Below are 12777 nucleotides of genomic sequence, written 5' to 3' on the forward strand. Positions count from 1 at the left end.
GGAAGGAAGATACGATCTCTCCAATGCTATTCACATCATGTTTACCTGGGTAGCCAACCGGAACTACCTCTGGTTAACCTCCCTGCCTTTCTCTACATTATTTTCTCTCTCTCTTTTTCTTACCGGAGGTATTCAGAGACCTGGATTGGGAAGAATTGGGGATAAGAGTTAACGGAGAATACCTTAGTAACTTGAGATTCGCTGATGATATTGCCTTGCTTGTAACTCAGGGGAGCAATTGCAATGCATGCTCACTGACCTGGAGAGGCAAAGCAGAAGGGTGGGTCTAAAAATTAATCTGCAGAAAACTAAAGTAATGTTTAACAGTCTCGGATGAGAACAGCAGTTTATACGATAGGTAGCGAGACACTGGAAGTGGTAAGGGAATACATATACTTAGGGCAGCTAGTGACCGCGGATCCGTATCATGAGACTGAAATAATCAAAAGAATAAGAATGGGCTGGGATGCGTTTGACAGGCATTCTCAGATCATGAACAGCAGGCTGCAATTATTCCTCAAGAGAAAAGTGTATAATAGCTGTGTCTTACCAGTACTCACGTACGGGGCATAAACCTCGAGGCTTACGAAAAGGGTTCTACTTAAATTGCGCATGTGGAGTTCAAACCGTTCAGGGTCAAGACTTGTTCATTTAGTTGGCGCTTAGCATATTGTCATTGCTTTAAAAAAACTTCCCCAGAAAACCATCGACGAAATGCACCGTTGTCCTGCACACTTTTGTCGCGCTCAGTGTACGGAAGGCTTTCTGGGAAAATAGTGAGGGGAATTCCAGTGCATTTCGCAGCAAAATTTCTCACGGGTGCCTTTGAACTGTCGGTAGTCCCAGTATTCCTATAGTTTATGGACATGCCTTGAGGACTGACTGGCTTCAATTCCGCAATATCATAGCGGGTTCTAAGGTAACTAATTACAAAATAAAAATGGCACATTCTTCTCCGTTTCAGCATGGGATCTCCCGCTCATATGAAGGAGCTCTAAGTTTTCTTATGCATCCTAACTTTAGTGTAGGTGTGTGCCTGCACTTTTTGTTGACTTTAGAGCATTTACGCGGCAGGACTTTGTGTTTCTGTGTTTCATGTGACAAGACTTGGACTTATATATATGAGTTGACTTTCAGTTTCAGTGTGGTCCTATGCGATTTATTTTTAATCTCGATGACCTTTAATATTTGTGCGTAAATATGTGAATAGGCATAGTCGATCCCAATTAAAGGCGCGAACATCTTCTAAACATCATATAATAATAAAATAACTCATTCTCTTGTAAAGTAAATAGGTATATGTCATCAGGTTGTTTTGTAATATGTTATCATATTGATGTTTTATAGCCCAGCGTAGGGTAGCCAACCGGATTTTTTTTCTCTGGTCAACCTCCCTGCTTTTCCCCTTTCCTCTCTCTCTCTCTTTCTCTCTATAGCGCAGATGATGTATCAGTGAACACACAACCACCTTTCACCCAATGCTCTGTTTTCTACGGATGATCTTAATTAAAAAGCCGGGAAGCTCTGTTTTTCTCTGCTCTCTCTTCAAAAATTGACTAAAATATTTTCTAAATGCTGTGGTATATGTTGTGCACAGCTGGCTTTCTTGAACTTTGTTTAAGAATATTCCTACATCATTGTTCATTTCGGTGTTGCGCGAAAATGATTGACTCGAGGAGTATAACGCCATGATGGAGTCAATTGGTCATGAAAGATGTAAATTTATTGACCACGCGGACGTCTTTAAAGCGCATCTAAACCTAACTATGGTAAATTAGCGCTATAAAGAGAGAGACCGAGAGAAGAGAGGAGGAAAAGTGAGGATTGTTAACGAGACCTCGTCCAGTTTGGTACCCTACCTACACGAGGAGATGGGGACGGGGGGTGGAAGAAAAGAGAGAGTGAGAGAAACACAAACCAACACAGACAACTTCAGAATGGCTGGCTGTTGGGGCAGTTGGTCTAGCATTCTAACAATGGTAAGTATGTTACTAAAGCCAGAACGCAAAACCAACTAGCCAACATTCAGTCCTATAATCTGATCTATCCCATAGCGCGACAAGGAATCGAACTCAAGACCTCGTGCTCAGCGCCATAACGCCACAGTCACTGAGCCAGTGCAGCAGATGAACTTGCGATTTCGTTACGCGCTTGCGTACGCTGAACGCCCACACAAACAGCACCTCGAGTTTTTTTTTTGCTAGATATTTTCACATTTGGTGAAGTCCGTCTATAACGCTATAAATAAATACGTGACTGTGTGTGGGACCGAACCTCTGTCTTCCTGCGCAGCAGCCCAATGCTCTCACATATAAGGCTACGCTCGCACGCATGTTTCTCTCGTGCCAAAAGTTCTTGAAACCTCTGGCGCCTGCATCAAGTTCGAGTGTCTCGCATTGATTCCTTCACGATAGCTAGTGCTCCGAGACGCCGTGTTAAAGTGCACGGCCTTCGGGACGGGCCCAACTATTTAGGCCAGGCGGTGATTCCTCAAACGTTGCTGTAGTAAACCTATACTGCTATTGTGTGAAAACAAGAAAAAAAAACGGTGTTGTCTCCTGTGCAGGCGTGCCGGTGCCCACGGTGACGTGGCGTCGCGACGGTGCCGAGCTGATGCGTGAGACGGACCCCGGCTCACGTGACCTCGACGGCGTGGTACGCAGCTCCATCGTCATCGACACCTTGACGCGCGATGACCTACTCATGGAGCTGAGCTGCGAGACCAGCAACATCATTGGCGGACCCTTCGAGGCGTCCGTGCTCGTCGACCTGACGCGTGGGTATCTCTTTCGTTGCACGGTAAAGCTGTCTACCAAATGGGAAAGGGAGTGTCCTCCTCCTTCGTCCGTCCGTCTGCGCGCATAACTTGCGCAACTGTGTCGCACAATGCGCACAACGACACACAGTACTTTGTGCGGATTTAAAATTTTTGTTTTTAGGTTCCTACAACCTGTTCACTCCCGTATATTTCTTGCTCTCCTAAAGCCATTTTCTTCGTGATCAGCGGACTTCTTTCATTAGTGTTTTGTTATTTCGCGACAGTTGTGTTTCGGCCTTGTTTTGCAATATTATTACTTTTTTTTCTCGTTTTCTGAGCATCATTTTCGCATAGCTGGTCCTTTGCGTGGCCAAACTTCCCATATTTTGTACTCAACAAGGAAGAAGATGAAGTACGCTGCGTTGAAGCTGAAGAAGAGTGAGCATGCAGACAGTTGCGTTATAGCTAAAGGAGGCAGACGAGGCTCTTTGTGGCGGAAAAGCGTGCAGGACGTAAAGCCATTGTCGACCGTCCTGACTCAGTGCAGGTTCCTGCCACTCAAGAGGGAGTCGCTCGCGGGGAGGGGTGAAGGAGGTGCATAAATTGCGAAAGATTGAATTACGGAGCCCTGTCAAACCTTGTTTCTATTTGCTATTGCGATAACTTACTTCAGTGCAATGAAGAAATGGTAAGGGTCTGGCTTACCCCCTTCCGAAAGAATGCCTTTCCAATCGCATAACACGGAGCTCTTTCGATGTATGCTTCCGCAAGAAAAGTGTGGCGTTAGCATTCAGCAGGCCTTATAGCGGCATCCCTCTGCCGCTGGATCGATGGAGCGCTCAAATGCTGTAACCTAGTTCAAGAGGGTCAAGAAAAGATCAGTGGCGCTAGAAACTAAATTCTAAATATAAATTTCAATGTGTACGGCGAAATATGGAGATTGACCACTCGCAGGGGCGATGCCACGTAAGTATTGTATACGATTTGCCTCAAACGTTCCTGCGAATTTATTGCATAAAATATGCGGCCCGTGTGATGTTTAAACAGCTGGGGACGAATTCACAATGCTTTTCGTTCGTAAGTATGCTTTGCCATTGTACTGCCACCTTCGTTATTATATCGGGTTTGGCAGAAATTTTCTCTGGCAAGCAATGCTAGCTTAAGACTTTTTTTGTGTGTGTGAATACGACCCCTTTATGTTTACGAGGGATTCCTCTGTATACATTCATCACGAATTTGACCTTTTAGGAGAGCGTGAGTCCGATTGAACTTGGTTCCCCTAGTAATCGATGGCTTCGTACATCCGTGTTCGCACTATTGCAAGGCTGCGGGGCTTGAATTCATGACACTTTTCTTTCGTAAGTTCCGTCGGCTATTTGCCATCGCCACCGTGGTTGTTTCGCCATGACGTCGATATTTGTCATGATTGCCAGGTGCCCGAACGTGGTAATATCAAACCTTCTTACGCGACAAGTGTTGTGTATTTGGACCCTGGTCTTCTGCAGGTTCATAAGTAATGAGATTCTAGAAATGAACGATCTGCGCATGTAAACTCCCATCAAAATGACTGACCAGACTAGTGATTCCGTCTGCTAATCCAGGGTGCTGTGGTTCGCGGCGATAAAATTCAACGCCAGCGGCTATAGCCTGCAGTGCCTGTCTAGGCAAAGTGATTAATTGGAGCCGACCCACGCCATAACCGGGTTGGAGAGTGAATCGCCAATTTATTTAACGTGCTCTAGCGTTGAAATACCGTCTCTCGAGAACAGCTAATCGCGCAAAGAATGCAATGAAAGTTAGACCAGGCAGTCGATTCTAATCGCTTAAACCGGTACTGCATTCTGAGCCTGAATTTGTTTGCAAAGAAACGTTTGCATCGTAAAATATGCGACTATGAGGATCCTTAAAGGGACATTGAAGAAAACTACAAACATGAACGGGATCGAGAAATTACACCTCTGGATTATAAAAAACAGATAGAACGCACATATTGGAGGTTATGTCAAGCGAAGCTTTAGTTCTGCAATAAATCTTATACAACTAACGGCGATGCGTACAATCGTGTGTCATCCTATGCAACGTGCAACCTAATGCAGTGTTAAGGTTGATCTACCACAATCGTAGTACACTGCTCGCAAGCAATGCCGAAATGTGAACGCTAACCCCAAATTTGATTCTTTTATTTGTGCTAACCAGCGCTTCGCTGACTAGTACTACTTTTTCGCTCAGCCTACGGGCGTTACATAAGCTTCTTTGCTAGTATTTACATTCGGAGCACAATATAACCTTCGTACGTATGACGTGGGAAAGGCGTGGCCCGGCAAATACATCCGCACCCGGACCGACTCAGCAGTAGACAGCGGCCACTCGAAACCATGGGAGGGTGAGCAAAGAAAACGTCACTCAAGAAGAATGTAATAATAATAATAATAATAATAATAATAATAATAATAATAATAATAATAATAATAATAATAATAATAATAACGCCTCCATCTTGCTGTGTACCTCAGTGATTGGCGTCATGCTGACGTATGCGTAGTATGCACGTACGTCATTCAAGGATACCCCGCCCCGCGACTTCCGTCTTACGGCGGCGCCATGTTGGGGAACCTGTAGGCCTATGCGCGCGCCTGTGGATAAGGTTCCCCAAGATGGCGGAAGGTAGCGAAAGCAGACGACAGCAGCGGATGTGACGTCACGTGCATACTATGTATACCGGCGCTGCGGTCTTGCGTGCCAAGTTCGAAAGCAGACCAGCTTCGTTTTCTAGAAATAAAAAAAAATTTGTAGAATTTTGACGCATTCTGCAACGAACCGCTTTCAATGGCATTACAGGCGCTCGATAATGACCTTCCGAGATCTCGTGCCGTTCTGGTCCCCAGCCACGAGGCCCGTGTAAGCCGATACGATAACTTCGTTCCCTCGAAAACTTTCGCTGGATACCAGTTGAACGGTAGAATAGGAGTATGCTAACGTAGAGAAGAAGCAATCTGTTTCATTACGGGACGTCTCCTATTTACTTGCTACAGAGGCCCGCGTTTCCCGCCGGCACGATATTCACATTCGTGCCATTATTCTCTTGTTTGCTGAATGAGCTTCCGCGTCGGTTTCTCGGACCTGCAACAAATGCGGTGGGACGGCTAATGCCTCAGTAGGCCTTGTAACGATTTGGTTGCTAATTTTAACATGAGCTTCTTCCTGAAGCAATGGCACAATATACTGAATTTGAGACCGACAAAAAAAAAAGGAAACAAGTAAAAAGCTCACAGCGATAAAATAATTGCACATACATTTAGAAATTTACAAAAAAGGATGAGAAATACTGCGAAACGTTCAAGAAATCCTTAATCGTAACCTCTGTTTTTCCGAGTTAGCCTCCTGGAAAGAGGAGGGCACACGGGAATCCAAGACGGAAGACTACAGTGGGTATGGATGTTTCGCGTGACTCGCCCAATTACGGTTTCACCGGTAAGCGATGCTTTCGTGCAAGTAAGGGAGAGAAGGCGTGGAAGATGGTTGTTACCGCATCTTTCTTTCTTTCTTTCTTTCTTTCTTTCTTTCTTTCTTTCTTTCTTTCTTTCTTTCTTTCTTTCTTTCTTTCTTTCTTTCTTTCTTTCTTTCTTTCTTTCTTTCTTTCTTTCTTCTTTTCCTTTTTTCTTTCTTTCTTTCGTTCTTTATTTATTTATTTATTTATTTATTTATTTTTTTCTTTCACAACGTTTCGCCGTACATTGCTTGGTTTGCCTTACGTAACACGGGGAAAAAGGATAAAGAAGGACGTTCCAGAAGATCACTTCCGATCGCTTAGCGTCACGGAATCTGGAATGTTGTCGAGGCGGATGATTGCTTAAAGACTAGTTCTTATATCTTTCTTTCTTTTAAAAAAATAAAAAGCTATTTGAAACGAACACATAGTTAAGTGATAATACCTGGATCTGTCTGTTCTACATTGTTCTTTTTTTTTTCAATGTCTTCAAGTCGCGAACGTGTTGTTCATCCTGCGGTCTCATTTATGCACAAGTGTGGACATACCGTATATAATAAAAAAAGTCATGTGCCGACTCCACCGCCTCCGTCGTGATGGATGATTGTCTCGAGTTGTGGACCATGCTTTTGGTGGTGGTACCGGCATAGCGCAGCTATTGGTGTGCTTGCGATTTATGTTCGTGTATCTCGTGCACATTAAAACTTTATTCTTGCTTGCGTTCTTTCCCATCCTTATTCTTGTCTGGATAGCGTACTTGGGATTTTGGGATAGCTGGCCATTGAGAGCACTACCATCTCATTTTTCTACACTTAAAGAAAAAAAAACAAAAACAGGGTGACAAATCGGTTTGTGGGCTTATATTCTGCTGAGTGTGCTCGCAAATATGAGTCTACATTTTCATTCTTTCTGCCCGAGATTGCATAATCTATTGCTTATTATTAGACAATTTTAGTACTCCGTACGTAGCGTACGCAACGGCGTCGCGTACGTAAGATCGATACGTTTTGCAAAGTGCGCATGTGCAGAACGCAACACGAACGGTACGTGATGCGTACGCGGCCGCTGCGTACGCACGCATCTGATTCTTGCGTGCGTACGTAGGGTAGCCTTGCGTGCTGCTCTCGTGGTTCTCGTTTGTTCGGGAGAGCGCGAGACAAAAGAGTTTCCTAAAATGGCAGCGCCAAACGCGACCTGCGCAAGGCTGTACTTTTCAATGGCCTACGATTTGGCTTTGCTGCGTGAAGTGAACGCGCAGAAGCCATTCCCGGATTCTCCACGGTGAGAATGCATAGCAAAAAGAGCAAAAATAGCAACTTTGTTTTTAAGAAAGTGTTCAGTGTGTGCTGTTTGCGCGAAAGGATCGACCTGCTTTTGTCGCAGTTCGTGCCACGACCGTGCCAGCCTCAGAAAGCAAATACTCGGTTTTTATTTTTCTCGGTATGATTCGTGTATTTCATCGTTATTAAAACTAGAGTCTCTTAAAGGCCTAAATATAGTTCGACGAAGCGGGAACACGTCCACACGTTACATCACGTTAGCAGGATCAACAGCGTCTAGTTCGTACGTCGTACGTCGTACGTTCGTACATCAGGACGTCGAACCGTCGAACGAAGCGACGATTCGACGTACTGGCGGACGCGGCCAATGCGCTACGACGCACCCGGCGTCTAACGCTCGCCCGCTTACGTAGTACGTAGGCATTTCGCAGTACTAAAAGCCCCAACGCGACACGCGCTCCTGCGTTCCGCAAAGCACTTGTGTGCTGCGTACGTATCGTCATAGCGCAGCACTGAAACTGTCTGTTATCTGTTGCTTGTTTTCCTGTTATATTTGCTTTTTTGTTTGTACATCGGATCATCATGTAAGCCGAACGCACTTAGGAGCAAGAGCCCCTGTCAGGCCGAATGGCCTTTAGCTCCTGTTTCCTCTTTCTGTAATGAAGAAAGGAAATAAACTTCAAACTTCAAACTTCAATCTGTCTGATAACAATGTCCTGCTAGGCGTTCATTAGGTGTGATACAACCGCACCGCTGCCACCAAAAACAACAACAACAAAAAAAACGACGACGACGACGACAAAAAAAAAATTGAGCAATTTTTATTTCGCCACTAAATAATCCAACAAAACCCCACATTTCAATGGTGGCACGCACATAACCTCTACCATGTCCCCCCCCCCCCCTTTCTTTCTTTTGTTTTCTTTCTTTTTTCAGACATGAACTCGGTGAATGACTTGGTTCTCCCTGAACACCGGGAAAACGCGCATATAACGTTTTCCAGTGCTTCTAGCTACACTAAGGGCTTCGCTGTAAAAGTTTCTCAACAGAACTACTTTAACTTAGGGTTACAGTGGGACGAAGGAAAAGTTGAAACCAAATCACGTAACTTAGCTAAGAATTAATAGGAAGCTTAAGGACAGACTCAACACAAGTGGTTCTTGGTCCTCCATTTATGTCCATACAGCAGGCAGCACCTTATTTTCAGTTCTCAGGAGCATCACAGTATTTTTGACGTTACGTATTAGTCGAGTCGATACAACTCAGATTCCTAAGTTCATTAAAGGGCAAATTGTGCAAGACCTTTGATATCAGCCCTCTAAGAAGACTGACGTACGCATCCTATAAGAAAAATACAATCTTAGATGACGTTGTTGCGTCATCCTTATCTCTAATTTGTTACCACCTTACCTCCCCCTCCCCTCTCTCCCCAGCGTAGGGTAGCCAACCGGATCTTTTTCTCTGGTTAACCTCCATGCCTTTCCCCTTTCCCCTCTCTCTCTCTCTCTAAATGACAAACAAGGGACATATAAAGTGAGAAAGAAATGTAATCTATTAGAGTGTATAAGACGAAGAGTGCAACTTGTAAGCAATTTACGTCGATGCAGTTGCATCTTGTTACTACCGAGTCTGACCGTTATTAATATATTCGTGCTGAGGAGCTACTTGGGTATTCCAGACTGTTGCTTACTTCAGCATTAAGCCCCCGAAGGCATTTTGATTTCAAGCTGTCTTCTCTGCACATAGTATTTAATGGTCATTGTTATTCTCGGAAATTATGCTTATTATGTCTATGAGTACTTTACGCCGTGTAAACACTCTAAACATGGCCGCTGACCATAGTCTCAAAAACGAGCACAAATTGCGTCCGTGGATCCCGAATGGTTACACTGTTTCTTGGGACATGGGCCAATGACCTGTTTCTCCAGTGTGATTAATTTTGCTTAATCTTGCCCGACATCGTTGGCGACATGGTTAGATTATACGCACGTGCAAACACACACCATTACGAAACCACACAGACACGACTAAAACTATAAAGGCTGTTAAGAAACAATGACGTCCTCTGTAAAGCTAGCCGGGAAGTTTCTCCGTGTTTAACTTCCATATGTGGTCGTGACAAGAGAAACGTTACGAAAAGATATAACCTTACAATAACCTTACAACTTAATTTAACCCTACTGCACATTACTACTGTGTTGAAAATCGTGCGGGCGCGCTTTTAAACTTCCATCTGCGATTTCTTCATAAAGTGTGCGTCTGTGTGTCACCTGAAGGTTGGGTCGAAAAGGCCTGCGACTGGCCACAGACACCGCTATAGCTTCCACAATAGACTATCCCCAATAGCAACAGACATCGCGTTTCCTATACCTCGCTTTCTCTCCCTTTCTCTGTCCGCTGCCAACGGGCAAAATGCTCATAAAAGTAAAACAAGGAAGCAATACGGAAATTCCACTTCACTCGATGTTGTTGCGTCAACTTTTCGTGGTTCGAGAGCTTAATGGCTAAACGTTGCGAACTTCCTGTCAGAAAAAGACTGCCTCTCTGAAGGAAGGACTTTAGTCGTGTCGCACTTTAAACAACGGAGACGAACCCCCGCAAACTTCCGTTGCCTCGGCGAAATCGCAGAAACGCATCACTTACGGCGGAGTGGCTTATAAGCTTGTTTGTTTCGGCGTAAGCAGAACGTCGCGCCACATTTCTCCAGCAATGCCACCTGTGCGCAAGTCACACGGTATCATCGTCACGGGTGAATCTGAAACAAATTTCCTACTTATCCCCAGGGTAGCCAATCCTTCTATACATTGACTAACCTCCCTGGCTTCCCCTATTCTTCATCTGACTCAAGTTATCCCTGTGATGCGTCTGCGGACTACAAAATATAACTGCCAATTTCTTAATCTCATCTTCACAACTCAGTGGCCCGTCAGTTGCATCTACTTTTCCCTGAGGCGCATATTCTGGTAACCTAATATATAGCATCACGTGCTTCATAACTTTTTACATGAAGTTCCCAACTACAGTTTTTTTTTCTTCTCTGTCTACATCAGAATATAAGCTGCCTCCATTCAGTCCTTAATTCACACATCGGTCTTTCTTTCTCTGGAGTCCTTATCACGTTCCTTAGTTTCTCACATCTTTATTTCTTTTGTATTTAGAAAGTTTGCTCAATGACATAAACGAATAAATGTACAAATTTAGGTCGAATTTGGCAATATAAATATGTAGGGTCCATGGAGCCGAGAATCGTAGTGCGCGGCGGTCTGGTAGGATGAAGGCCCACTGTTTGTGGTTAGCAAATAGTGGCTATCTTGTTATCATGGAACGTAGCATGCGCATCATTACAGGAGAACATTACCATTGCTGCCGCCTGATAGACTATATCTACTTGCAGGGGCCTCGCTTCGCCGAGCAAAACTTCGCTCGTTTCTTTTATAACATTTTCACCTGTCCCACTGGTGGCGAGTTCTCTTGTCGATCGATTTCCCAACGTCCTGGTCTGCTGGGCACATTTTACTACTGATAACGCGCAAGACGGGGAAACCATCGACGCGGACGCGATCTGTGGGGTCGCTCTGCCATCCCCTCAGACGCGAGTGGGTCCATGCTTTAGCGAGCTCTTAATGGTGCAGTATACTTTGCCAACTGGCACGACGCCAAGCGGCCAACGTCGTAAGACCAGTGAGACCCGGCTTGCGAGATGACCCTTAGCCCGGGTCTGAGCCTGCACTAGATACGAATGTTGCAAGCGCGTGTTTTCGTCAGTGCTGACTTATTCGACGTGTTGATAGAGGCGGTAGAAACGTCAAAAGAAATATGAGGCACACTGACGCAGTGTGGTTGCCTCCATTTCTTTCAACATGTCATAACGGGTGCAAATGCCGGCTTGCTTGCTATCCTTATTTGGAAGCAGACGGGGTTGGGGGGAGGTGGGGGGGAGAAGAAGACATGGTACCTGTTAGCAAGATGGAGCGCTTGCGACGTCGCTCACAATCGATCTTTAAACGTTTCTTCGAAAGTAACCATGATGACGCAATTCTGTAATGAGCTCTAACGCTACCTATCGGGTTGTTCATTTTATATAGCGTACTGTGCTCTCGTTCAGTATTGCGTAGTCGATCATCCTTGCAACAGTTTAATTGCCGTGGCATGCTATACCATCTACGTTCCTTTTGATCTCCATCTGTCTTGCCTTGTGTCTGTATTCTTGTATATTTAGTCTTTGCATTTCTTTTGTGTCTGAACCTGGTCTGCAGTTGATGACCTCTTCTGCTTCGTTACGACAAGAATTACATTTCTGCGTTTAGTGGATCTTACAGGCATTCTGTCTCGTTGGCCCTTCGGAGCACTGAACGTTTGACTTAGTTATTGCGCTAGGTACCCGCGCTGTAAAATTGGATATGCCCGGGGCTGTCTTGTCCACTCGTTACTATATACCAGGTGAGTCTAATAGAACTAAGCGGTCCCACCAAGCAGCATTAATGTCAACGCCCAGGCAGCGGGGAACAAAGAGATGTGTTCATCTAGTAAAAAAATCCTTTTTGAATCATGCCTTCCAGTAGTTGGAATAGCACAGTATTAAGTACTGTATTCGTGCCGCAGTTGATGTATTCTATCTCAGCGAGTCTTCAGTGATCGGAGAGTTTAATGATGGAACTAAATGTGCACTATAATGGCAGGTAAAAGAAACATGCATTGTAGTCGTGCACCTTGCCGAGCGCGCACTGTGAAACGAGCATTGTTGTCCAGCTTTAGCACTGGAAGAACACTCTTACTTGGCTGCTTATATGATCGAGTTCCCTAAATCTGCGCCTATTTATTTTTTTCTTTATTACGGAAAAAAGTGCAAAACAGGGAAGACAGTGTGCTTATACTACAGGCAACGCTGGGCAAAAATTATTAAACAATCAAATAGACCCAGCAGCGCGTCTTTCGCAGCCCAGGTAACGATCGAACATGAGAACCTTCCAAGTCGGTGTTATAATGTTCCATACAGACGAACGAAAACTTCTTTTACAGAAATATTTCACTCACTCACTCACTCACTCACTCACTCACTCACTCACTCACTCACTCACTCACTCACTCACTCACTCACTCACTCACTCACTCACTCACTCACTCACTCACTCGCTCGCTCGCTCACTCACTCACTCACTCACTCACTCACTCACTCACTCACTCACTCACTCACTCACTCACTCACTCACTCACTCACTCACTCACTCACTCACTCACTCACTCACTGGTAT

The 12777-nt window shown here is 44.8% G+C and overlaps 1 protein-coding gene across 2 annotated transcripts in view; it reads left to right on the forward strand.

Moving 5' to 3' along the window:
• Positions 1–12777, forward strand: part of LOC135905088 (neural cell adhesion molecule 1-like) — a 288619-nt gene that overhangs the window by 160323 nt on the left and 115519 nt on the right. For both annotated transcript variants that reach the window (XM_065436102.1, XM_065436177.1), the window contains exon 4: positions 2567–2776. In XM_065436102.1, coding sequence (XP_065292174.1) covers positions 2567–2776 — 210 coding nt within the window. The remainder of the gene's footprint in view (positions 1–2566; positions 2777–12777) is intronic.

This window comes from Dermacentor albipictus, chromosome 1 (genome assembly GCF_038994185.2).
Source record: "Dermacentor albipictus isolate Rhodes 1998 colony chromosome 1, USDA_Dalb.pri_finalv2, whole genome shotgun sequence".
In the NCBI taxonomy this organism is placed as follows: Eukaryota; Metazoa; Arthropoda; class Arachnida; order Ixodida; family Ixodidae; genus Dermacentor; species Dermacentor albipictus.